Genomic DNA, 25,655 nt, shown 5'->3' with positions numbered 1-25,655 from the left:
TTCATAATATGTTGAGAGCATCATTTTTAAATGTTGATGACTAGACTATGATGTTAGCTTGATGAAGATCCGGTATAGAGACATGTTTTTAGTTTGAAGATACAATTTCTCCCTTCCTGTGTAGACCATAGTTGTTATGCCTAAGTGGAAAGGAGAAGTTCATGTTTGCCGTTTGAAGCGCTCAGTATGGACAGAGCTCCCTGATGAGATGTGGCTCTGCTGATCCACTTGAAAACAGTCTCCGGAGGGACTGCTAAACTGTACTCATCATATCGGGGTTAAAAGTCTTAGACAATAGTGGATTGAGCAGCATGGTCCGTGCTGGGATTGTGATTGTGTTGATTTGTGTAAGAGCAGTGCTGGGTGACTCAGTGGCAAGCTAGATATCCCCCCGATGCCGTGCGCTAGCTTAGCACGAGCGCACTCTGCAACTATAAGGACTGAATTAAATGTGTTGAAAACTGTCTCCACTGATAAAGAACACCAAGGCTAACTTGGGAATAAGGCCCTATGTCTAAAATCCTGAACTACCCCTTTAAGATTCTGTTTAAACCAAATTGTTAAACCCGCAGCTAATATGAAAAGCTTTTTATAATATAATAATCCATAGACAACATTTTTTATTTATTTTACCCTCAAAATAGCATGACATTTTAGTTTTGCTCATTATGTCTGAGGCATTGATACTGTTAAACATATGCTGCCACCTTCTGGTTGCTTTCGGTACAGAACCTGACAGCTTGGGAAGATCAATGGTAACCCCTATATATCCAGCTGATGCAACTTGCAACTGTTATACCACAAAAAAAGAAGAGATAGAGAATCTGGATTCAGGTTTATTAATAATTCTCAATAATAAAAAAGAAACAGTTCTTAAACATGGCTTACAGGTCCACAAATATTTTTCTACTAAACAAAATCTTTCTTTTTCTTTTTCTAAAGCGTACAAATATCTTGAACAAACAATATAAAAAAAAATCATCTTTAAGTTAAGTTAATGTTTAAATTTGGCGGGTCATAAGGTAAAGGCCGTTATCCAGACATGAACATGATTTGAAATGACTTGTGAGACGGCCTGAAAAACTACCAACCACATACAAAGTGCAATCCATCCACTAAATGAACCATGAGTCCAGCATTAATAGTGTGTTTGAAATGAAGTGGAAGGACTGAGATGACGACATGGATTAAGTGGGATGATACCAGCTCAAAAGCAATATTTCTGTCAAAACATTTCTGGCAAAGATAGCATGAGTTAATGAACAGACGTTTTCTGGTCTTGTCAGCTTTTGAAATATGCAATAACTGCTAGCTGAGGTTTTTTTTCTCTGCTCTTTTTACCGACAATACAAACCAGGCAAAACGACTTCTACGAAAAACAATCATTCGGAGACGGGGAATTACATTGTGGTTGCACTGCTGCGATTTGTGTATGTAATTGCTATGATGGGGTAAAAATTAAATAAATTATTATTTTTCTTTTCAACATTAGGGCAGGGGTGAGGAGCTTCAATGGTGTTTTGTGCAGGCTTGGTTGTCCGTTCACAAACTCATGGTATGCTACAGAAATGGAAATATGGCTTCAGGAGTGATGACAGATCTCTGAGGGTCACAATCTCTCTTATTTGGAGCGAAATAGTGCTGACGAGCTGCTGTTGCAGACACATTCAGTACATTTCAGTACAACATAAACAATAGACAGGAAACGAGGAACAATAGGACTCTTAAAACAAGAGCATGTGGGTGTAAGTTTTCCCATACTGTATAAAACGCTGACCATGCACTAGTGCAATAATCCCTTACCAAAGTCATATATACAGTTGAAAAAAAAAGAAATAGACGACATTAGAATATTTATAAAAAACAAAAGACCAAATAGAAATAAAATACTCGCTCAACCAACAGTTCACACACACACACTTACTTCATGCAAAAGTACTCATTTTGTAAAGCTACAGGTCACCAGTCAGACACACCCCGAGAGGAAGACAGAGACGTGATTTAGAGGGGCGTACAGCTGGATAGAGTGAGGGTGGAAGAGGCGGTGGCGGTGGGTGTAAACGGAGGTTAATATCAGGGCTCCTGGGTACGAGGAGGCCGATGAAAGAAGCCAAAACCTCCACCACAGCAGCCCAGCCCTGGGGCCTCTCCTCCACCCTGTGCACCCAAAAATACCAGCTTCAGAATAACATAGTGGCATTAATCCATGAGAGCGGCTACCACGCACCCATCCACACCCGACCGTCTCCTTCTCATCTCTGTGCCCTGCAGTCAGAAGACGCTCTGGCTGTCGGCTCACAAAATCTCACTAAAGTGCTCTCTCTATTTCTAATACTATTACTACGTTAAGCGCTTCATTGAGTCTGTCCCAGAATAATTAAACAACACGTGAATGAACATTTGCATAGTATCAAACAGCACAATTCTCAGGGCTTCCACCAAAATATTAGCGAATGTTTACCGAAATACCATGAATGTCTCCTTGAAAAATTAAAAATGATAAGACAACAATGGTTACTTGTGAATATATGTCCCACAAGTGTTTCAAGCTTTTTGAAAGGTAGGCGTGCGGGTCTGTGTGTGTGTGTGTGTGTGTGTGTGTGTGTGTGTGTGTATGTGTGTGTGTGTGTGTGTGTGAGTGTGTGTGTGTTTTCGGACATGTGGGGCGTGAGAAATTTGCACAGCTGTTAAGGCAAGAGAAGCTTGAATGGTTGAGACAGCTGTCTTAATTTTTTGTGTGTGTGTTCATAAGAATGTGTGGCAAAGAGAGAGAGAGGGAGAGAAAGAGAGAGAGAGAGAGAGAGAAAGAGAGAGAAAAAGAGGCCTTCCATATGCGGGTGGTGTGAAGCTGGTTCTGTCTTCAGCTCAGTACTTGGGTACTTTGGTATAATCCTCCTGGATGACGCTCTTGCAGAGACACATGGAGAGGATCATCCCAAGGAGCTGGAGAAAATGGAGATGTCAACTCAGTTATCAGAGTTAAAAATTAGCAGGGGAGCACCTACTCAAACATAAAGTTGTTTGAAGCTAAAACATTTAAACGCATATATAACAGTAGCCAAGTTTCAATCCAAATGCAGGAGAAATGTTTAGCCCTATATCCAGGGAATTGGCAAAAGAAAATGTGAATTAATGAGCGTTTCCATCCACTGTAGTTATGTGATTGATGAAAGTTGGTTCTTCTCCAGTCAGGAACCATTTATATATTGCAGTACAAGAGGGCGCAACAAGATGATGTGGCGCCCAAGCACAGGGCAAACCTCGAATGATGATAAACAATGTCTAAAATGTACATATTGCATTTATGTTTGTTGAATGTAAATATTTGAGGCAGTCCCCTCATGGTTTCACACGGATCAGATGTTTTAAGTAGCCTCCTTTTTGTCTCTTAAATGGACGTTTTATTCACACGCTGCATGTACAACATGGTTGATTGGAGAAATCCAATTAACGTTTTGCTATCATCGATACACCAACTTTTCCACCTCAGCCAAGTGTCAAAACTTTAAATAAATGTGTGTGTCCTAAAAAAATGTGTACATGCATTTGTGTATGTTGAAAGTGAGGCAAAAAACTAGATGTGAATATCATAATATATTCTTTCATTGTGGCTCGACAAGGAAACACTGCTTTAGGAAACTCAAAGAAGAAAATCAGATTTGTTTTTTTGTCAGAGAAAAAGTTCGACATTTTGGTAAATCTGCTTATTCAACTGATGAAGTCATATGTTAGCTTTGGCTAAACTACTTTTTGCATGGATTTATTCCCCAATCTTTTACGCTGGAGTTGAGCCAGGGAGGGAATGATTCATGGTCAGTATAGACAGAGGGGAGGGGTTGCGAGTGACCGAACTATTTAAACTTACAGTACATATGGGCATGTAAGTATGATGTTAAAACAGCGTTGAAAAAGATAAATCCACCACTCATCCTTTAAGGCAAGTGTGAGCTATATAGATACCTCCACGACTGCCACACCGACACAGATTCCCAGAATAACTCCACAGTTGTCCAGGAGCCATTTCTCCACTTTGGTAGCACAGCCCTGTAGAGGAGAGAACGAGAGAGGTTGAGGGAGACTTGGAAAGAGGGGGGTTTTGCAGGCCAAATTGCAGAGGAGAGATGAATGGCTACGTGATCCCAGCCGGACATGAACAGAGCCTTTTCAAAACACAACTGTTGGCTTTGGACTGAGTCAGTGAGGGGAAGAATAACACGGCTTTAGCTGAGCTGAGGGAAAAGGGTAAGAGAGAGAGAGAGAATAATGTTTCTGAAACACGTAGACCGCACAACAGAACAATGGAGCTTTCCTGGTGTTTGAACAAGTCACACAGTAGAAAGGACCCGCCTCGGCTGATTAAAGTGCAGCCACAGTGCCACATGGAGCCAGCAGTCGGAGTTACACAACACATTTCAAAGCGACATCAGTAATTAATAAAGGTGCAAGGTCTATCAGGGCAATGCAGGCGTGCTGTAACATTGTCCACCCAGCTGAAGTAACACTGGCCTGGGTTAGGACTTGGGTCAGTTAGCATTATGTAATAATTTATGTACAACTCAGTGTGACTGGGTGGCACTATATTACATTCACACTGTGACAGGTATCATTGCGAAAGCAGGGAAAATCTAACTAAGGGCAGTTACTAGATCACTGTCTTTAGAAGAATTCTGAGTTACTTTACTTATGACTTAATTATATGCAATGCATAATTATGCAAAGCAGTTTTTATATTTATATATATACTTATAATACTCATCTACGTCGTAGACGGACTATTTAACTTTATACTTTACTCACATTTCATCTATTTTATATATTCTATTTCTGTTTTTCCATATATAAAAAAATATAGATATTATGAATTCAAACTAAAACATATTCAACATCACTGTGTAGTGGATGGATCGTGGCTGATCAAAAATGTATAAACTAGCAACCAAATAAAAGCAAAGAATTTATTTAAAAAAGTCCCTTCTTTATAAAAGAAAAGAAAAGGAGGCCAGAATAGCAGCTGCTCTACAGCGCAGTCTCACACGGTGCCTGAATGTGTGTGTGAGTCAAAACCAAAAATGATGAACTCAGAAGGAACATCTAATGCTACTTTCAAACAGAATTGGATTAACAGCTGTTGGTTGAATCGTTACATTCACAATTATGACTTTCATGTCTAGTGCAGATTTCTATTGTTGTTTACCGCTTCAAAGACGGGGGCTTTCTCTACGGACAGGCTTTTACACAAGCCTTGATCCTTGACTTCGACGCCAGGCAGAGAGTCATTGCGGCAGGAACACGCATAGAGGATCTGGGAGCTGCTGTTGCTGCTGTTGCTGCTGTTCTTGACCAAAATGTTCTCAGACCAGTTGCCTGGACCAGTCCATCCACAGCAACTCATCTGGGGATATGAAAACAGAGGGAGGATGTGAGTCAAAAGATTAGAGGATGAAGAGAAAGAGTAGGACATGGAGTAAAAACATTTGAAAAGGACACACACACTAAAGAAAAAAGAAAAGGGAAAAAGTACAGCAGCAAATCAACTGGCTGAGCCTTTCCATTGTGGTGTTCATTGTGCTCCTATTTCTTCTTGGCTGCTGTTTTTTTGGGGTAAAGTGGCTTGGCAGGAAACACACGAAGAAGGAGGAAAGAGATAGAGAACAAAATGGGACTTCAGACATGCTTTTATTTGCAATGGGATGAAGTTTAATAAGTCAGTTAATTCAAAGTACAAAAAGACTTAATCAAAACAAAACACATTTTCCCACTTACCCTTAAAGTTTACGACTGTACAAATAGTTTCAAGTGTTATGTTTGAGATTTTCAGATATCCTTCTCTCTGACTCAGGATTATGCAAAGACCTCGCAGTCAAAAGTTTACAGAGGGATGAATTCTTTAGTGGAGAATCGGTTCAAAGAAAAAAGTTCACAGTGTGGGCTATATGAAGTGAATGTGTTCAGTTCATCTAAATGTCGATTTTCAGATCTTACCACTTTATAACAGAACTACCTGCACGGTAAGGCTTCACTAGGGATACTTACTTTCCAGAGTTAATGTCATATCCCTTAGAGTTGTATTTCCTATAGATATTGGGAATCGCTGACTGCTACAATATCCCACTTTAAACACTATGTATACATTTCTTTTTATTTGGTTTAATTTGTTAATGTGTCATGTTTTTCAACCTAGAGGACTAATAATGTTTCTAGAAATGCAAACTGTCACTGTATCATCATAACAGAACTCTTTGATGCATTGACAATGCCAGTTAAAAACCTCTTGAAGAACATGGGTATTATATAATATATAAAAGTTAATTATATTGGATTTTTGTGTGTGTCTCACTGAGCCAACTCACCGTCTTCTGAATGTAGTCCCAGGTTTGCTCTGCAGTCCTGTTGTGTGATCCAGTGTAGTTGATTATCATGCCGTTTATGATGCTGGACATCTCATATTTCAACTGCAGATGAGATGAAAAGGTTTATGTGCATGTTCCCATAAAAGAATGTCTCAATAAAATCAATCTTTGGTGCAGAGTGAGACAGTGTTAAAGGCAAGAAAACAAACACAACCGACGCTAAATCTTCTTCTAAAATTTACGAGAAACATCTCTGAAATGTATGTTTCTCGGGGCAACACCTTGGTCGGTATTGCCCTATCAAGTCCTGTGCTGGGCTGTTTCATTGCACAGTACAGATTAGCAGGAGCACGACTCTGTGTTTATGTGTGTTAGTTTGACCACAGACAGCCGTGCCTCTTCAGAGCTGTACAGGAGATGAGTGAGCGCCTCACCCTATTCTGGGAATGGGCACCACCCTGCTCTGTGGTGAGCCTTAAACACAGGGAACGCAAACACACACACACACATGCTCTCAGAGATACATACATTTGTACACACACATGTACATGCTGGAGGTCTTACAGCTGAAAGGGCGGAGACAGCCTCCACCCATACACCTGCAGATGGGAGCTTTTTCAAGGGAAAGGTTTTTTACATCCGGGGGGAAGTGGTGGTGTTCTGGGCATGAAACTAGTCAGAGAGGTTGGTGCGTCCAAACACCACACTCCCTCTACACAAACACACAGTATAAACACACATGGCTCGTCCTATTATTCAGGCTATTCCTTTTATAGATTGAAAAACTCAAGAGTTCAAATCCTACCTCTGAAAATCACCACCATTGAAGGTGTATTTCATATACTGTATACAAAATAATATTAGAGTATGGAGTGACCCGTTTGACATGAAAAAAATGCTCCACTGGTGTTAAACTCACAAACTTAATGGGATCCTTGGACATATTTTGAAATATTGGATATATAGTTGACATCTGGCTGAGTGGCTGCACTGTTGTGTTTGATTTCAAATCAAACCTAACTTCTCTCTTAAAGTGTGTCTCAGTATCATACTCAAAATGTCAACTTTTCAGAAGAACACCTTGGCTTTCAGTGTTGTGACAGTTTGATTTTATGAAAAGGTTTTAAACATTACTACAGTTTGGTGTGTTATTCCAAAGAGGCTGACACTCAACTGAAACATTTTCTATCTATCGGCCATGGTGAGAGGATGATCCTGCCTGTAGGGGGCACTGATTCATCAAAGGTTTCTATCCCTGGGGTGATAAAATTACTGTCTTAGATTTGGCAGTGTTAGACACACATACCAGTTTAATATGTCAGCATAGGATTGCTGCAACACTCATTCAACAACAATCCTTTGTTTGCCCTCTCCTCCTAACATGAAAAAGCACAGCCAGAGGGCCTGAATTGAGACGACAATGGAAACATTCAACATACAGTAAGAACATGCTTGCTACTTCCTCTACAACTGTCACACATCTCCTCAGACTTCCTGTCACTTTCCATTTCATTGAGGTAGAAACTGTGTGTCATTACAGGATGCCGGGGGCGGGGGCTCCAAGACACAGCTGTGAAGTGGGGCAGCACAAATACCCAGTAGGCTCCAGGTGTATCAGCAGGAGGAGAGGTGAAGTAAGATCAAATAAGGCAGGGGTTAAAAGGGGAAGAACTAAGAAGACCACAGTAGAGAAAGGAGGATGAATAATAAAGACGTGAGATTAAGAAGAAGGGGAGACGAGTAGATTTCTTACCCGATCTCTTTGGAAGTAGATGAGAACTCCAGCAGTGACCTGAGCGATAAGGATGAGCAGGAGGCAGGTGAAGTACTGTGGAGGATATAGCAACAACAACAAAAGTCAGTATAACAACATTTGACACAAAGTGTCTATAATAAAATATATCACATGACATAGTGAAAGCTGTCCTTCAAAGTGATCCCTACAGACCCCTTAGCTTTACAGAGCCTTTGCCACATTCTGACAAAAACACATGCAGAACCATTCCTTTTACATTGTTGTTAATCTTTGTTATATGATGCATCTTAAAAAAATATTCTCTAAAGCCTTCTGCAAGAGTAATGTCAGCTATTAAAGATGCCTTCACAACCTCGTGTGTGTGTGTGTGTGTGTGTGTGTGTGTGTGTGTGTGTGAGCGAGAGATGGGGGGGGGGGTCCCTCTGCCAGCTGGTCACTGGGATAAGTAGGTCACAGCAGTTCTTCAGTTAACCCCTTAGCAGCTTTAACATTGTAGAGGTCACACACCCATCCCCACTCTTGTTGTACCCCCCTACATCTTTGCTGGCTTTATCCCCTTCACCCTCCTCACTAAATCCACACATGCTGCGAAGCCCACGGCCCCCCGACACAGCAAACATGTGAAAGGGCTTTAATGTCCACAGGAATCTATCATGTGTTCTTAGCCCAGCTTGATATCTAAAGCATGTGCATTTCAGTTGCATTTTTCTTGCAGTTGTACAATAAGTTTAAAGGTAGATACAAATATTGACTGATATAATTGTATTAGTATTATTGTAGGCATCTTATCCTTTTATTAGAGACTCAACATTGGAGGGATAGCAATACATTAACATATTTTTTTTTCTATCATTAAAAAAAACCCATTTGGTTTCCTGTGTGGTATTGATGACTCAACTGTGCACAGAGGTTTCATCTTTAGTTTTAAACGGCACTTATCTTGCTGTTCTGAGAGTCAACTTTTTTAGAAAAAGGAAACTGAGCTGTGGTATGTTATTATTGGAGCATAAAGTGAAAGCAATTCCTCACCAGACCCAGGAGACAACGGACTTCGTAGACGGCTCCTATGCAGCCGAAGAAGCCCATGGCCATGGAGAGGGAACCCACGGCGATGAGGATGTAGGAAGCCACTGTCACCGTGTGTGATGATTCCTCTGGAGGAAACAGACAGACAAAACCACAGCCAGAGTTCAGCTTCACACAGAACAACTGAAACCTGTATGGTTGCAGCAAACACCTGCTACAGTTTGTAGCTTAATTCAATTATTTGGCTAACCTCAAGTTCCTTTTCTTTGACAGAATAGCAAGAACAGACTCCTGATCTCTGAACTGTTTTTATTTTTCAAACTTCAACCACAGTGTGTGCAACGAATGGATCTCAGAGGAAGACCTAGTTCACATGCAAAAACATTTTCAGACAGATGGTTACATCGAGCCAAGAATGATGATTCAGAGCGAAAACATTCTATTTATCTGAATTGAAAGCATTGTAGTGTTCCCCTCCCCCCAACAGAAAGATTATTTTGATGGACCACCAGAGAGAGAGTCGGGCCAAGATATTGTCATTGTGTGGCGAGATTAATTGATTTCACTCTTTGGTATGTAGAGTGGCAGAGCTCCATGAGGAGGAGGTGGGGACTGAAATGAAAAGATGGAAGGTTTGGAGAGGAGATAAACTGGAGCCATTATGTGGCTGTGTGTGCGTTATCTGGGCTGGAGGAGCTCCAGAGAAGTTAGCGCTCGGTCTGCAGACCAAGCCAGAATTTGAGCTCTGTGAAATGGCTCCAATTCTAAAAGATTCCTGGGCCAAGCAAAGCAGCCAGAGCTATCAGATAGCTCCCTCCCATCCACAGAGAAGAAGCCGACACAGACAGAGCAGCTCCTCCACCACTGCTCAATGAATATACAGTTGTGTTCAAAATAATAGCAGTGTGTTTAAAAAATTGAGTAAAGATCAAAATCTGTATCATAGCTTTTATTTCCATACACGCAAATGCATTGGGGACATAGCACATTCTATTCCAACTCCAAATATGAAGAAACATTTGTCAAATGTTTTATCTTTACAGAAAGTGAAGAAAAAGGAATATTAGACTGTTCCAAAAAATAGCAGTGTCTGCATTTTTCTTTACAACTATTTACTGTATCAACTGCAATGCATGAAGATTTAGCTTTTCTATGAATCACTGAGCTAATATTTAGTTGTATAACCTCTGTTTCTGAGCATCTGTGTTGCAGAAAGCCGACCAACTAGTCATGTAAACAGACTAGTATTCATTTGTTTGTACCTTGACATATTTCGACTACTTCCTGCAGTCTTCTTCACAAGTGTCAGCTGTTGCTGTGACGCGCGTTGTGTCAGCTGATGTTATAGACAACCAGCCGTCCCGCCAGAAGAGGCAGGACGGCTGGTCCTCTGCTGTCCGTCCGTTCTATGGAGAACTGCATCCCAGGTGTGGGCCATGGTGTGGGCGGTGGAGATCAGGAAACGGGCCCAGGGGACAGTAAACCGGGACGAGGGGGCATACATGCCGTCCCACACCTGGGATGCAGTTCTCCATAGAACGAACGGACAACAGACAACCAGCCGTCCTGCCTCTTCTGGCGGGACGGCTGGTTGCCTATAACATCAGCTGACACAACGCGCGTCAAAGCATCAGCTGACGCTTCTGAAGAAGACTGCAGGAAGTAGTCAAAACATGTCAAGGTACAAACAAATGAATACTAGTCTGTTTACATGAACATACAAGTTAGTATACACTTTGGCAAATGCACAAATAATGCCAATAATCACAACTGTAAAAACATGTTGTCTTTCCAACTACAACTCCACTGTGTAAAAATGTCCATTTGTCCACATATGCATCCGACAGGTCAGACTTTAGGTAGCCGCTTTACAAAAACTCTAAATGACTTAGCTACAGCCTGCACTACACACGTTTGCACAAGAAGTCATTACAGGCATGTTCGTGGCTGACTCTACTAGGGCTGGCCTGAATTATTCGAATATTCGAATACTCGTTCGGAAAATTAGTATTCGGAGCTTAAATTAGTATTCGGAGCTTCGTTTTTTTTATAATTTTTTTTTTTATATAATTTTTTTTTTTTTTTCAATTTTTTTTTTTTTTTTTTTTCAACATTTTTTTGCAAGAAGCTACTACTGCAATACAATGTCATCAAATAATTTTATATTTTGATATAAAAGTTAGTAATATTGTAGTAGTAGTAGTAGTATTGCTCATTTAGGAGGATATTACATCACTATGTGTCATAGCGCATCCATTACTTCACCTCCGAGCGCGTAAATCTTCAACAAAATATGCAGATACTGTCAAAATCGGTTCCAGGGAGTATATAGGGATTATTAACGTTTTTTTAAAAAAAAATTTAAAAAAAAAATTTCAATATTTTTTTTTTTTTTTTTTTATGTTGTTTTTGATGGTGTGTTTTTCTGGAACGAATATTCGAATATTCGCTCGGAAAAACCAACGAATATTCGAAGCCTGAAAAATGGTATTCGGGCCAGCCCTAGACTCTACACGGGTTACCAGAGAAGCGCATGTTGTGGTAGTCTGAGAATAATTGAAAGCTAAAAGTACTTTGAGTCAACATGTGCAGACTGTTTATGTGGCTGCAAAGTAGCATTTAAAGGGAGGCAGACAGGCACACTGTATGTTCTATATCCAGCACTCTGTTTAAGCATGTTATTTCAGTCTCTCGCTCTCTCTAACTCACCCATATGAACATAGACACACACACACACACACACACACACACACACACACACACACACACACACACACACACACACACACACACACACACACACACACACACACACACACACACACACACACACACACACACACACACACACACACACACACACACACACACACACACACACACACACACACACACGAGATTCAACAAAAGCAACAGATGTCAGCAGGTTCCTTAAAAACTGGATACATTTGGGAAATTGCATGCAATAGTTCAAGCAGCATCCTGAGTGACTGTAAAGAGATTGAATGAGACCATTGAAAAAACACTGAGTATGAATGTTATCAAAACAAAGCATGCAAGGAGACAAATGAGTGTTTAGTTTGTGGCGTAAAGGATCAATATCTAGGGCAGAGAGACCGAAAAGAAAGAGCAGTGACGCAAGAACTCAAACTGTATGATGCATTTCACTGCACGTGAGGCACATTTAATCAACATAATAGAGATTTAGTACAAAGGACCTTTAAAATACTTTTTTCAGACCGTTTTCAATGATTATTAATAATGGGAAGTATCATATAGATTAATGTTTGAGTGAGATTTTCTTTACAGCCCAGTGATTAAATGAAAAACTTGTTACAGTAAAAACAGCAAAAATACAGAGGGGGATTTATATATTCAGTTGCCATTTCTGTAAATGAATGTCTTTTAATACTCAGAGTTTCCTCCCTGACCGTCTGCCAGGTGTATAAAAGCTACAGAGCAACACTTTACGTTCCTGATGTGGACCTACCATCTGTGTTCTGGTTTAATTTCATATACACTTTTTTTTTAAAGCCACCATGTGTTCCCATGGTTACTGTGCATTTCTGTATAAACTATGGCATGTTTCCACAGCAGATATTCTTAAATAGGTCTTCGGGTGCTTTCCATGGAACTTTCCATTTAAAGAGGCAAGAGTAACGGTGCCCTTTAAGAAAGCTGCCGGGTGAGGAGGGGGGAGTGTTTGGTACGCAGGGCCTTCTGTAAACATGAGCAGAGCCACACATTCAGCTTTTATAGAGCTGAAAAAGTAATGGTTGACAGATTGTCCGGTTTCAAAATGTAACCATAACTAGATTAACTTTATACTGACTATCTAGAGTTGAAGCAGCTCAGAAACAAACAAGTTCTCTTTTATCTGTTCATGAGGTTGGAAAGTTTCTGAATTTTTCAAACTGTGCTTTGGCTCACTGACCTCTTTTCCAAGGCTGCCTTTTGTGTAAACACAAGGTTAGCTGTGTCTTGGCAAGCGCCACCGAGATAAACTTTAGGCATGATGTCACAGAGGTAAACTATTAACAGCAATGTACTGATATAAAAGGAGAACGATTTTATTTTAACTGAAAACATTGTGGGCGTGAAAACAAAGCATCCCCCAGTTCCACTGCCTGAAGCCAGTGGGACAGCTGCAGATGCGTCTATTAATATAACTCATAAAGAATGGAAACCGAAAACACACAGATCCTGTTGATGGTAAAACTTCTGAGGGGAACACGTAGAGTCAATAAACAGAGTTGCCTGCAGCATTAGCCTTTGTTCCTCTACGGGATGGGTGAGAGATTTCCAGCTGAGTTTGAAATCCAGGGACCAAGGGAGGAGCTAAGGTTGACCCATCCAGCCTGGGTATACAGTGAACAAAAATACATGAAGGAGAGAAGGTCATGGAGCCTCATGTAGGAAGGGATATCCTCAGGGTATCGGTGAAGCAGGATCTATGCTATCTCTGGAGGAACAGCTGGATTATCATAACAATAGGGCTGAGGCTGGCAGGGATGATGGATACTGAACTGCCTTTATGTTCTGGATGCCTGACTGGAGATAAGCAAACTCTGCATAATAATAACCTTGGAGTGATTCCTCCTCGAGTAGTGACCTCAGAGCAGAAATATGAGCCAAGGGAAGATGAGATTCGGTACGGCTGGTTCTAGGACACAAGGTCAGTTCTGGTTGGACTCCGTCAAAACTCCGCAACTCATTAGTCAAAGCAGCGCAGGCCTCCAGCCTAAATATAGATTTCTCAAGATCTGCTCAGCCCCTCAGGGATTTGTCTTTCTCATTGAAAAACTTCACAGTTATGGACTGCAAAAAAGGAGCTAAATAGGTTAGGGCTGCAACTTTTTCAGTTCATGGTTATGTTTATAAAATGTCACAACATCCAAGAGCTCAAGCCTTCTACAGACTCGTTGTTTTGTCCAACCAACAGTACAAAACAAAAAAATATCTCTTAACGATGTTGAACAGAACAAAGTATATTTCTGAAGCTGGAACAATTGGAATTTTTGCTTGAAGAAAAACTTGAGGATGAACAATGAAACAATAATCAAAATAGTTGCAGTATGAATGAATCTGTCGGAGTGAGAAATAGTAATTCTTGTACAAATATTGTTTACATAAGAGCCATAAAAGTCATAGTATTGTTAAGGTTGGCTCATCTCCTAGGAAAATGGGTATCACTGTCTCATTCAAAGAAACACTAAATTTGCCTACCAATGCAGATAAAGTTGCCAGTTAATAAATTGAAAGAATTCTTCTTTTATACACTGAAAGGTTCACTGCTGCTCTCGGCAATTCACCATCTGGGATGAATACACTGAAAGCATTTCTAATGAGATTTATTGCTGCTAAGAGTTTCCATGTGTGGTTTCCTTGCATTTTCCAGGCAAAGTTGGGTTTCATTAGGCATTCTCTAGTGTCTTCACAGTAGATAACCTGAGTCGGACATATTGTTGTCCGTGACAAAGCAGATACCTTTGTCTCTTTTGAGAATACCGTTTGGAGGCTTGCCATCTTTTTCACAACGCAGTGTCTACAAATAGGCTGTTATAACATCTGTGAAGATAGTTGATTTTCTATCTACAGCAACTCTGCCATCGTTAGAGCTGAGAGAACTGGCGAGTTCAAAGTACAATTATTTTGAAAACTAAAGGGGGGACGGGGGGGTAGTTGCTATTTTTCCAACATTAGAAGAAAACAACTTGAGATGCCCTGTGAAACTATCAATCCCCTGACTAAGCTACTCGCATGGATCTCAACATGTCTACGGGGCAGCTTTTAAGTGGCTTAGCAAGTCATTACATTTCATGTATGAGTCACATTTTTGCTCTGGTGCGAAAAAACATCCCTTTCAGATTCCTTGGGAACAAGTCCTATGAGATAAAATTCAAAATAAACTACCCCAGAGTAGGCCAGAGGTTTTAGGATGTGACAGGCACACTCTCCAATGTCTATTTCCACTGACACAGGTCGAAAGGGCTCTATGTTTGCTGACATGAGAGTTATCATAAGGTACGCGATCGAAGGGATGTGTGTGAGTCATGCGACACTTACGTAGAACAGCAATGAAGCTCTTGGTATCAAAAAGGACCCACAGGCCAAAGCCCATGATCAATGCTCCGAAGATCTGTGGAGAGTAAATAGAAAAGAATCAGGAATGGAATCTAATAATATCAAACACAGAAGCTGAGCTCTTTTTTCTTAACACAGGGCCTTGTTCTGTTGCTTCCTCAGTCTTCCACATCTGGGATTAATTAGATCCCAACTCTTCCCACTGTCTGTTTGTCTCTTTCTCTCACAGCTTCATGCAGAAACAAAGAGGATGTGGAGAGGACCAAGATACCCACTCTGCTGGTATTTCTCACAAGTAACACCCAGACACCCACAGAACTACAGTACTAGTCATACTTGGGTCTTCAAAATGAACAATAATAACTAAAGATAAAAGGGGTCAAGACAATAAGAATAAGAATCATCACCTCTAGACATTTTGTCACAGGCGTCTGAAATGCTATAAAAATGATGTTCTTCACCATACGTAGTGTTGTGAGGTTATGAAGTTCAGAACTACTATGTAATTAAGAGGGCCCTTGTTTAGAAGTTTTGGGGGCACAGTAGTGGGGGAAATACCCATGGATGAGAGACTCTGTTGATTCAACAACTTCCCCCTTTGGGCCGCCACCCCTCCTCAACCCCACAACAGTCATTAGAGCCCTGGTTAAAAAGCTGTTCATTTCGTGGGACTGTTGAGCTCCCGGCAGCCACCATTAGCCCACCACTTCCTGGCCTCCCCTTGCCTTCACTCGTCTAATCTGTGCACACCGACTCAACACTGACACAGACAGACACACGCTTGCTATTAGACACTAACGGAGTGTTCACATCAAAAGGTCTGCGTCAGGTTTATAGCTGCAGAGTCATTGGAAAGGTCCGGAAACCCTTGCAGAGTCAGTTTTTAGAGGTCTGGGGGTAATATCAACCCCTGGACGTTATGTCGTGGCCAGTGTTAGGGACGAGGGAACACACAGAAAGCATCCGCTGTCGTTTAGACGTGGCTGTGCTAAGGTGATCTGTTAAGTCTCAGCCACAGCGACATTTCCCTACGTATCTCCACTTATCGCTGGTGGTATTTGAATAAGGATGTGTACTCAATGCGTCATAGTGTGCAGTGATGTTGATAGGTTGATCAAGATGCTTTAAATGTAGTCACTCCCTAGGACCCAAAGGTAGTCATTTGGCCGGGGTCCCCAATAAAATGAGTTAAAAATTTAAATTCTTGAGGAGCAACAGCATCAACACTACAATGACTGGCCATTTGATTTCGCTGTGGACCCACCCACTCACTTCGGTTAATAGACAGCTGTGGTGTCCACCTTCTAAAGGCTCAAAAAGGACCTGCTGTCGGTTAGCTGGTGAGCTATGGGTTCAGCATTTCAGTTTGTTGGCTATCAATGTGTTCAATCGTTATCTTTGATGGCATTTTAATAAGTTTTCCTTTCATAGACTGTACTACGTCTTTTCAACACATAATAGGCATGCTGCATTACCCAGCAGTGATCACTGTCTGATTTGGTTGAAGGAGCATAGCATACCAATCTGTCTGTCTGAGGTAAACAAAACTGCTAACAAAGTGAAAGTCGTGAAAAAATTTGTACAGTGCACGCTATGCCTGTTCAGTTCTGGCAGCACAGCCAAAAAGCATTGATGAGGAATGGTGATAACTTACAAAGAAGAGGAGGTTGAAGAGGAAAAGAAAGTACTTGATGACATTGATGCAGCCTTTCGCCATGGCTGTGATTCTGGAAGACAGAAGTAAACAGAATGTATTGGTTAGATTAAACGACACATTGTTATATTGCAGTATAGTGTGGGTGCATGAGTTTAAAAAAAGAGAAGACGGACACATGAAGGAGAAGAATTACAATAAAAAAAACAAAGGCAGCTAGCCTTGGGATGGCCTTGCTAAAACAGTATAGTAAGGTAGCCACAAAGCAAGGACACAGGAAAACCGGCACAGTTGGGTTCTGGATTTACACAGCTTTAATCTTCAAAGCATTAAAATCAGCCTCATTCATTTTCAGCAACCAAGTTTCTCCAGTTTTAAACAGACCAACCTGCTCTTATTTCCATTTTTACAAGACATCAATTGGACTGTTGTCTTCAAAATAATAGGTTTTATTGACAGTGTCTGATGCTTTTGAAAGCAAATTTGTTGACGAATAAAGTTTTGTTCCTTACAAACTAAAGGAACCACCCAGAGGGGAGAGACTGGAGGGAAGACCACTACAAAGTGAGGTGTGGTGAAGTCATGATGAGTGTGTGGAGACCATGACAGCATGTGGTTAAAAAATGCTATTGTTGTCTCAAACAAAAGGGAATTCTACAGTGATTTCTAACTGTGTTTACTGGTAGCACCAAGTTTGGTTAGAAACCATGTTTTACTGTCAATTTTATGAACTGTTCCAAGCCAAATGCACAAGGAGAGTTGTCTATTTAAAACCATTTTCAGCCATATTGGTTAGGTCTGAATGATGTCATACAACCACATAACAGACTCCACTGCGATGTTGTGAATCAGTTGCATAAAGCAAGCTGAGATCTGTAGCTGTATGACTGGGCAAGTAACACTAACGTCTGCATAGTTTTACAGTGAGTTTATATCTCACTCCTCTAGATTTGTACACAGATGTGTTTGCCCACGGGCCTACACATACAGTTGTGTTCAAAATAATAGCAGTGTGTTTAAAAAATTTAGTAAAGATCAAAATCATAATAATAGCTTTTATTTCCATACACACAAATGCATTGGGGACATTGCACATTCTATTCCAATTCCAAAGAAATGCAGAGGAATTGTGGAATGTAGTCCAATCGTCCTGGGCTGACACACCTGTTCACAGGTGCCATAAGTTGGTCGGCTCCCTGCAACACAGATGCTCAGAAGCAGAGGTTATACAACTAAATATTAGTTCAGTGATTCATAGGAAAGCTAAATCTTCATGCATTTTTCAGTTGATACAGTAAATGTTTGAGTTGTAAAGAAAAATGCAGACACTGCTATTTTTTTGAACAGTCTAATATTCCTTTTTCTTCACTTTCTGTAAAGATGAAGAAACATTTGACAAGTTTCTTCATATTTGGATTTTGAATAGAATGTGCAATGTCCCCAATGCATTTGCGAGTTTGGAAATAAAAGCTATGATAAGGATTTTGATCTTGCCTCACTTTTTTTTAAACACACTGCTATTATTTTGAACACAACTGTATGACTGCATTCAGGGACTTTTCTGAGAGTAACATTTTCCTTTGAGGAAACACCTGTAGGCCGAGTTCAGCACCACACACACACAGCAGAAGTGACATTTTATGAAAGTCTCTGGCAGCATGATTCAGCCTGGACTGTAGGAGTCCAAAGAATATCCTGTATTTACCACAGCCAGAACTATTCCGTCGCCGAGAGCACTGAAAATTACAACCAGCCATTGTGGTTATTTGACGAGTCTAAACATATCCTATAAAGACAACTCCCTGTGTATCAGATGACAAGCTGTTCTCCTCTCACTGTCTCTTTTACATTAAAACTCTCCAAGTTCTTCCCGAGGTTCTGCCTGGGCCTAATAATAGTGTGTCTTTAGTTCTACTTTAAACAATGGAAGCTCCTCTTGGAAGCAGAAATCCATGCCATTATGCTCATTGTGTATTATTTCTGAATGTTAAGGATAGTTACTTACGATCTTTAAAAAGCTGACACATTTTGCAGTTTTTGTTTTTAAATGATTCTTGTAGGACATATTTATTTCATAAGAATGGATTTCTTGTTTAAAGATTTGACCAAGATACAGTATCTCACAAAAGTGAGTACACCCCTCACATTTCTTCAAATATTTCATTATATCTTTTCATGGGACAACACTGAATAAATGACACTTTGATACAATGTAAAGTAGCGTGTGTACAGCTTATATAACAGTGTAAATTTACTGTCCCCTCAAAATAACTCGACACACAGCCATTAATGTCTAAACTGCCGGTTACAAAAGTGAGTACACCCCTGAGTTAAAATGTCCAAATTGGGCCCAAAGTGTCAATATTTTGTGTGGCCACCATTATTTTCCAGCACTACCTTAACCCTCATGGGCATGGAGTTCACCAGAGCTTCACAGGTTGCCACTGGAATCCTCTTCCACTCATTCATGACAACATCATGGAGCTGGTGGATACTGGAGACCTTGCGCTCCTCCATCTCCTGTTTTCAGAAGCCCCAAAAATGCTCAATAGGGTTTAGGTCTGGGGACATGCTTGGCCAGTCCATAACCTTTACCCTGAGCTTCTTTAGCAAGGCAGTGGTCGTCTTGGAGGTGTGTTTGGGGTCATTATCATGTTGCAGTACTGCCCTGCGGCCCAGTTTATGAAGGGAGGGGATCATGTTCTGCTTCAGTATGTCACAGTACATGTTAGCATTCAATGAACTGTAGTTCCCCACTGCTGGCAGCACTCATGCAGCCCCAGACCATGACACTCCAACCACCATGCTTGACTATAGGCAAGACACACTTGTCTTTGTACTCCTCACCTGGTTGCCACCACACACACTTGACACCATCTGAACCAAATAAGTTTATCTTGGTCTCATCAGACCACAGGACATGGTTGCAGTGATCCATGTCCGTAGTCTGCTTGTCTTCAGCAAACTGTTTGTGGGCTTTCTTTTGCATCATCTTTAGAAAAGGCTTCCTTCTGGGACGACAGCCATGCAGACCAGTATGATGCAGAGTGCGGCGTATGGTCTGAGCATTGACAGGTTGACCCCCAACCCCTTCAAGACCTGCAGCAATGCTGGCAGTATTCATATGTCTATTTTCCAAAGCCAACCTCTTGGTATGACGCTGAAAACATGCACTCAACCTTCTTAAACTGGGCCGCAGGGCAGTATTGCAACATGATAATGACCCTAAACACACCTCCAAGACGACCACTGCCTTGCTAAAGAAGCTCAGGGTAAAGGTTATGGACTGGCCAAGCATGTCTCCAGCCATAAACCCTATTGAGCATCTTTGGGGCTTCTGAAAACGGGAGATGGAGGAGCGCAAGGTCTCTAATATCGACCAACTCCATGATGTTGTCATGAATGAGTGGAAGAGGATTCCAGTGGCAACCTGTGAAGCTCTGGTGAACTCCATGCCCATGAGGGTTAAGGTAGTGCTGGAAAATAATGGTGGCCACACAAAATATTGACACTTTGGGCCCAATTTGGACATTTTAACTCAGGGGTGTACTCACTTTTGTTGCCTTCAGTTTAGACATTAATGGCTGTGTGTCGAGTTATTTTGAGGCGACAGTAAATTTACACTGCTATACAAGCTGTACACTGACTACTTTACATTATATCAAAGTGTCATTTCTTCAGTGTTGTCCCATGGAAAGATATAAAGAAATATTTGAAGAAATGTGAGGGGTGTACTCACTTTTGTGAGATACTGTATAGCACATTGGCAATGAATGTTCTCCATTGGTATAAAGCAAGGTGGTGGCTGGGTAAGTTATAGCTGCCATGTTTTAATAAGTAAATTATTACGTTTTATCTTTTTAAGCTAAGCTTTATGTATTATTTTACCAGCTAGATTACTTTGGAGTTGACTTGGCAACATTTGCTTATAACTTAGAAATACTGCATATTTACTTCCATTTGCTGATATATCTCCGTCACATCTGACCACTATCTTCCCCTTCCGTAGGTTAGTGGTGTGTTTGTGTTTGTACACGCAAGTGAAAAAATTAAGCAACAACATTCAAGCAATATATGCAGCTTGACAACAGGATATGAGCTACAGTAAAATGCAAAATATGAAATGGGGTATTTAAAATGTACAACGCCCATCTAAAAAAGTTACCATGTTGTTTACTTGCTAGTTCTAACTGCTGTGTAACTTTGACTTCCTGTTTATTACATTGTCACTGGATTATTGTTGAAGACCCATTTACAATATACAAATATATGTCTAATGATACAGGTAATACAATTATGAGGAGGCCTGGGTTACTATAACTATAACTAACCCATATTAGTAGGCCGTTACATGTACTTGATAAACCTACACAATGTCATGTTTACAACACACAGTACAAAGCCCAAACCACAAAGTAGATAATCCCTAAAGAAGATTACTGGTCTTTATGTCTAGATGTTGAGCAGCAGTGCAGATTAAAAAAGGCTTAGTTATGACAACCGCTGTTTGTTGACTGAGCCCCGTCCATCTGAAAACAACTCCCAACAATGCCTTGATGCTACTTTTTATACAATTAAGTAGGTTAACAGGCCCAGCCCAGACATGCTGAGATGCCCAACTTTATTGAGGTGAACAGCAAAGTCAAAACACAGCACAAATACTATCAACTTTTTTGCAGAACTTCCATACAAGCTCATGCATATATCAGCGCGTGCACGCACACATTGAGCTGATATTGTAAACTGGGGGCCAGTTCATAGGGGTTTTTCTCTTGCTGAACATACCAAGACAAACCCAAATCATACTAGAATGAATGACACATGTGTTCCAAGGTGAAAATAAGAACTGGAAAGTACAATGGAAATTCAAAGAAGAGCCAAACGCCATTTCCAAGTAAAGTGCCAATACAACTGTGTATCACAGCTAAATTCTCTGCTGCTGACATCAATAGACAAAGCAGTTTATCTGAAATGGGACGGCAGAAAAAAGACAAGGGTAATATCAGGCTTATTGTGTTATGAAAACAGAAAAGAAAGGACTGTATATGATTAAATCACCCAAACTTTTTGAACTCTGTGACCTGACCTCACATAGCCATTTCCCCCCTCCTTCATAGCCCCCTTTTCCTTCCAAGGTGATCAAACATCAAACGGGGTTTGGGGTGCACTTGAGGATTTGTTCAATTGAAATGAGTTTTTTAAGAGCTACTACAGATACATGGGGTACAGAGATGATTATGAAAGCAGCATTAGTGGCAGATGGCATCGACTGTGCCTGTAATGGACCCAGCATGGATCAACTACAGCACGGTTGGAACTCAGAAAGCCAGCTGATGTGCCAACATCCATCTACAGCCAACTCCTATCATATTCATGTATATGACCCATTTACACACGTTGGCATGAATGATCTTATACCATCCTGCTACTAAACCTCTTAATACCACCAGCTGAAATCCTGCTTTAGCATCATCTGCAACTGTTAAAGACAGGATGTAGCTCATTGTGTGCTCAGTGGACTTGTGGTGACTACACTGAAAAAAATAAATCAAAGTAGCATTTATATTTTTTCAGTACGAAGAAACAGCTTCATGATATACAGTATACTTGAAACAGCTGTTGGGAGTAATGAGTAATGATTGCTTACATCTATAAAGGTGCTCATTTAGTCATGGAAAATATGTAGTTTTATCAGTTGAGTTCCTTCACCATTTGAAAAGCCTGACACATACTTGAGGAGATTTCCCAATTGAGCATAGGAAGCTAACACTGTATGACTTAGAACACTAAAGGGGTGAAATCCTGACAGGGGTTCAGTGCCAGGTAACTTGCCCCCATCCAGGAAGAAATGATGAAGCATGTGTGGTAACAAGACTAAAGAGAGCTCAGTTGTTTCACCATAGGCCTACTACTACAAACTAATCTTTTTTTTTAAATTCATTTAGTCTATGACACCTATTGCAAGTTACCAGAGGCAACATTGCTTAAAACTGCCCTGAGGTCTTACCAGTTAAGCCAAGATCCAAGATTTTATTTTAACATAAAGAAAAAAAGATGTGACTTTGATATGACGCAAACATTAGCCCACAACAGACTCTTTCCACAGACTTTTTACGGCTGATGTAACATCACAAAAACAAATTGTCATGTCTCTGTCAGCTTCAAAAAGTGACGTAAACAACACTCTATAAACCTCTTCAAGCCAGAAAGAAGCTGCAATGGAACCAGCAATATGAGCCTTTTTCAAGATACATCAATACTGATATATGAGCTGTTAAAGGCTTTGTAATCCAGTGGGATAGCCTATAGGCTACTGCAGTTTGTAAACGGGAAACTCAACAGCCAAATTATGTTACTGTATCATTGATAAATCTAGTAATAATTTCTGATAAAACTACAGTTTAGAGAAATAAACCCTAGGAGTGGACATTAACCTAGAGTTGAAAAATAATTTTGTTTTCTCCACTGCCTTCTCAGTCATGCATTTCTGCTTGTAAACCACAATATTGCTTAACATCTTGCACCTAAAGAGCGCTCTGGTAACGGGATGTTGCCTAGTAAAATGTGGTGCTACTGCCAGTCCTCATTCTCATTGCTTGTTTTTAGTTCAGCCTCAGGAATGCTCTGGTGCAGCTCAACTTTTTCCCACTTAGAAATTTCTACCCTTATACACACATACTAACAAACACAAGTTTGTGTTCCACAAAACCCTCTCCGACAGCTTTGTGGTAAAAATATTTGTGAAAGGAACACACGTCACAGAAGGTAGGGGTACACAATCAGGGCTTTTGCAAAATAATGCAACATTGGAGCTGTATCAAAACCTTGTTTGCAATACTGGGGTTGATTCTTATTTTTATGCTGTTTTAGCATGCTGTACGCAAATTATTTAGGTGATTCACTGAAAAAGCTGATGGCTCCATTCATCACCCAGGAAAAAATGCCTCTGGCTATGGTAAACTTGGCTACACTTTTAAGTTGAGACACTGGACCTTGTGATGAGAACAGCTATCCTGAAGCACTTTACATCATCTAGTTGGGCTGTCACTTAGGCTAAGTGAAATAATATTTATATGCAGGACTCATGAAAGTTTAACTAAACCTGGAGCATAAAGCCTTTGGGGACCACTTGTCAACCAAGACAAGTGGGAGAAAAAAAACCTCGAACACAAAATTAATCACATATTTAAGACGCATAGCAAGCATACTACAAAATAACACCAAAAACAAGTTGACATGCCTGACAATCAAAGGCAGTTTGCTGAGTAGAATACAGAATACAGTCAGTCTCTCCAAGTAGGCTTTCTTTCAGACTAGAGGATGAGTTGATACTAAAATGGACCTAAATGAAATGTGTTACTTTTAAAACTAGTTGAGCACTACATTTCGCGTATTTAAACTATTTCGGGGTCTTTCGCACTTTGTCGACAGTAATACAAATAAAATATTTTCGCTTAACTATTTCAAAAACTTTATCGAAAGACACAAATAAAACGTTACGTCAACTCCATGGACCTATAAAGAAAGGCCAACTCCCGTTCTTTATATGTCCATGCTCTCGTGCCACGAAAGTTGACTTTCTGTCAGTCAGTGAAAAGTAATCTTTAATGTTTTTTTTTCGGAAGCTACAAGTATAGTTTTCGAAAGGCAAAACAGATGGTGCTTAACTGACAACAGGGACTTTACATATGGCGTAACGGAAGTACATTTTTCTTTATTGCTAGCTAGATACACGTAGACAATATAACGCTTAAACTTACTTTGACTTCTTCTCCAAAAGGTGGTAAAAGTTGGCTGAAGTGTCGATCGAGCGTCTTCTGTCTCGCCTGCTGTGTGACTTAACTGTCTCTGTGAGAAACAAGAACTGTGTATGTCTGCGTGTGTATCTGCCTGGTCCTAAGTCCTCACACCCCTACCGTGCAGCAGGCATGGTTAGTTTTTTAACCCTTTCCTGGCTACCCAGCCCAACAATGTAGGCTACAGAGGCCACAGTGATGCATTTTCTTACGATCATAAAAGTGTTTAATTTGGGAGCAGAATAACACATGTTGGCATTATCTCAATTGGGCATGCTGTTTTTTTTTTGTAAATAGAAATAAACGTTTTTCTTTGAAGGACTACAATGGCCTAATTCATTTTAGCTCTGAAGAGAATTCACAACCTAAAAATATTTACAGCAGCTGGCTGTCCACTGTACCGAAACATGATGCATTGCTCACCAGAAGTTGTCAAACCAGTTATGTTTACATTGGCCTACGTGTGATCATAATTGTGGCAGGGTAAACCCTCCAAAATAGTTTTACACTGCATTCTAAATGATCCATTGTACGCCATTCTAAGATAGCGTACCCACCGTGCCTTAACAAATAAACCTAGACTCAATATATTAATTGGAAAGTATGGGGGGAATGCATACACATGGACACGTGGGAGAGTTTTGCCTATAAACAACCTCGACCCACCACACACACACACTTCCTGCCACACAATCCCCCTTTTCACCCTTTGCCCAATGCAATATGTGTGTAAAGCAGAGAGCGATTGGAATGGGAATAGTTAAGCAGCCTGCTACACCAGCTAGATTAATTAGAATTCACATAAATGATCTTGGTGCACACCAGTCATGTTGTGGCATGTAGAACACCTTCCAAACAGAAATGCCAAACAAAGGTTGGGATTACATACCAGCTCTCTATAGTGTTTTTGTTGAGACATGTCAAAACAAAGTTGTATTTTCTGTTATGTGGAGGGATATGCTCCATGTTCGCGGGTTATTGCAGTAAAA

General features: G+C 40.5%; 1 protein-coding gene across 1 annotated transcript; it reads right to left on the bottom strand.

Annotated features, from left to right (window-relative positions):
* Window positions 1-818: 818 nt before the first annotated feature.
* Window positions 819-24,756, bottom strand: LOC307251256 (CD82 antigen-like). Its single transcript, XM_080028579.1, has 9 exons — window positions 24,631-24,756; window positions 16,871-16,943; window positions 15,199-15,271; window positions 9,136-9,260; window positions 8,104-8,178; window positions 6,351-6,452; window positions 5,195-5,392; window positions 3,961-4,044; window positions 819-2,943 (listed from the first exon to the last, which is right to left on the bottom strand). Exons 2-9 carry the CDS (start codon window positions 16,931-16,933, stop codon window positions 2,866-2,868), a joined length of 798 nt encoding a protein of 265 aa, XP_079884705.1. The 5' UTR covers window positions 16,934-16,943; window positions 24,631-24,756; the 3' UTR covers window positions 819-2,865.
* Between the last annotated feature and the right edge of the window lie 899 nt (window positions 24,757-25,655).

Source organism: Ammodytes marinus (assembly GCF_949987685.1).
Source record: "Ammodytes marinus genome assembly, chromosome: 5".
In the NCBI taxonomy this organism is placed as follows: Eukaryota; Metazoa; Chordata; class Actinopteri; order Uranoscopiformes; family Ammodytidae; genus Ammodytes; species Ammodytes marinus.
Note: the sequence above shows the minus strand (reverse complement) of the source record. Positions and strands in the feature narration are given on the sequence as shown.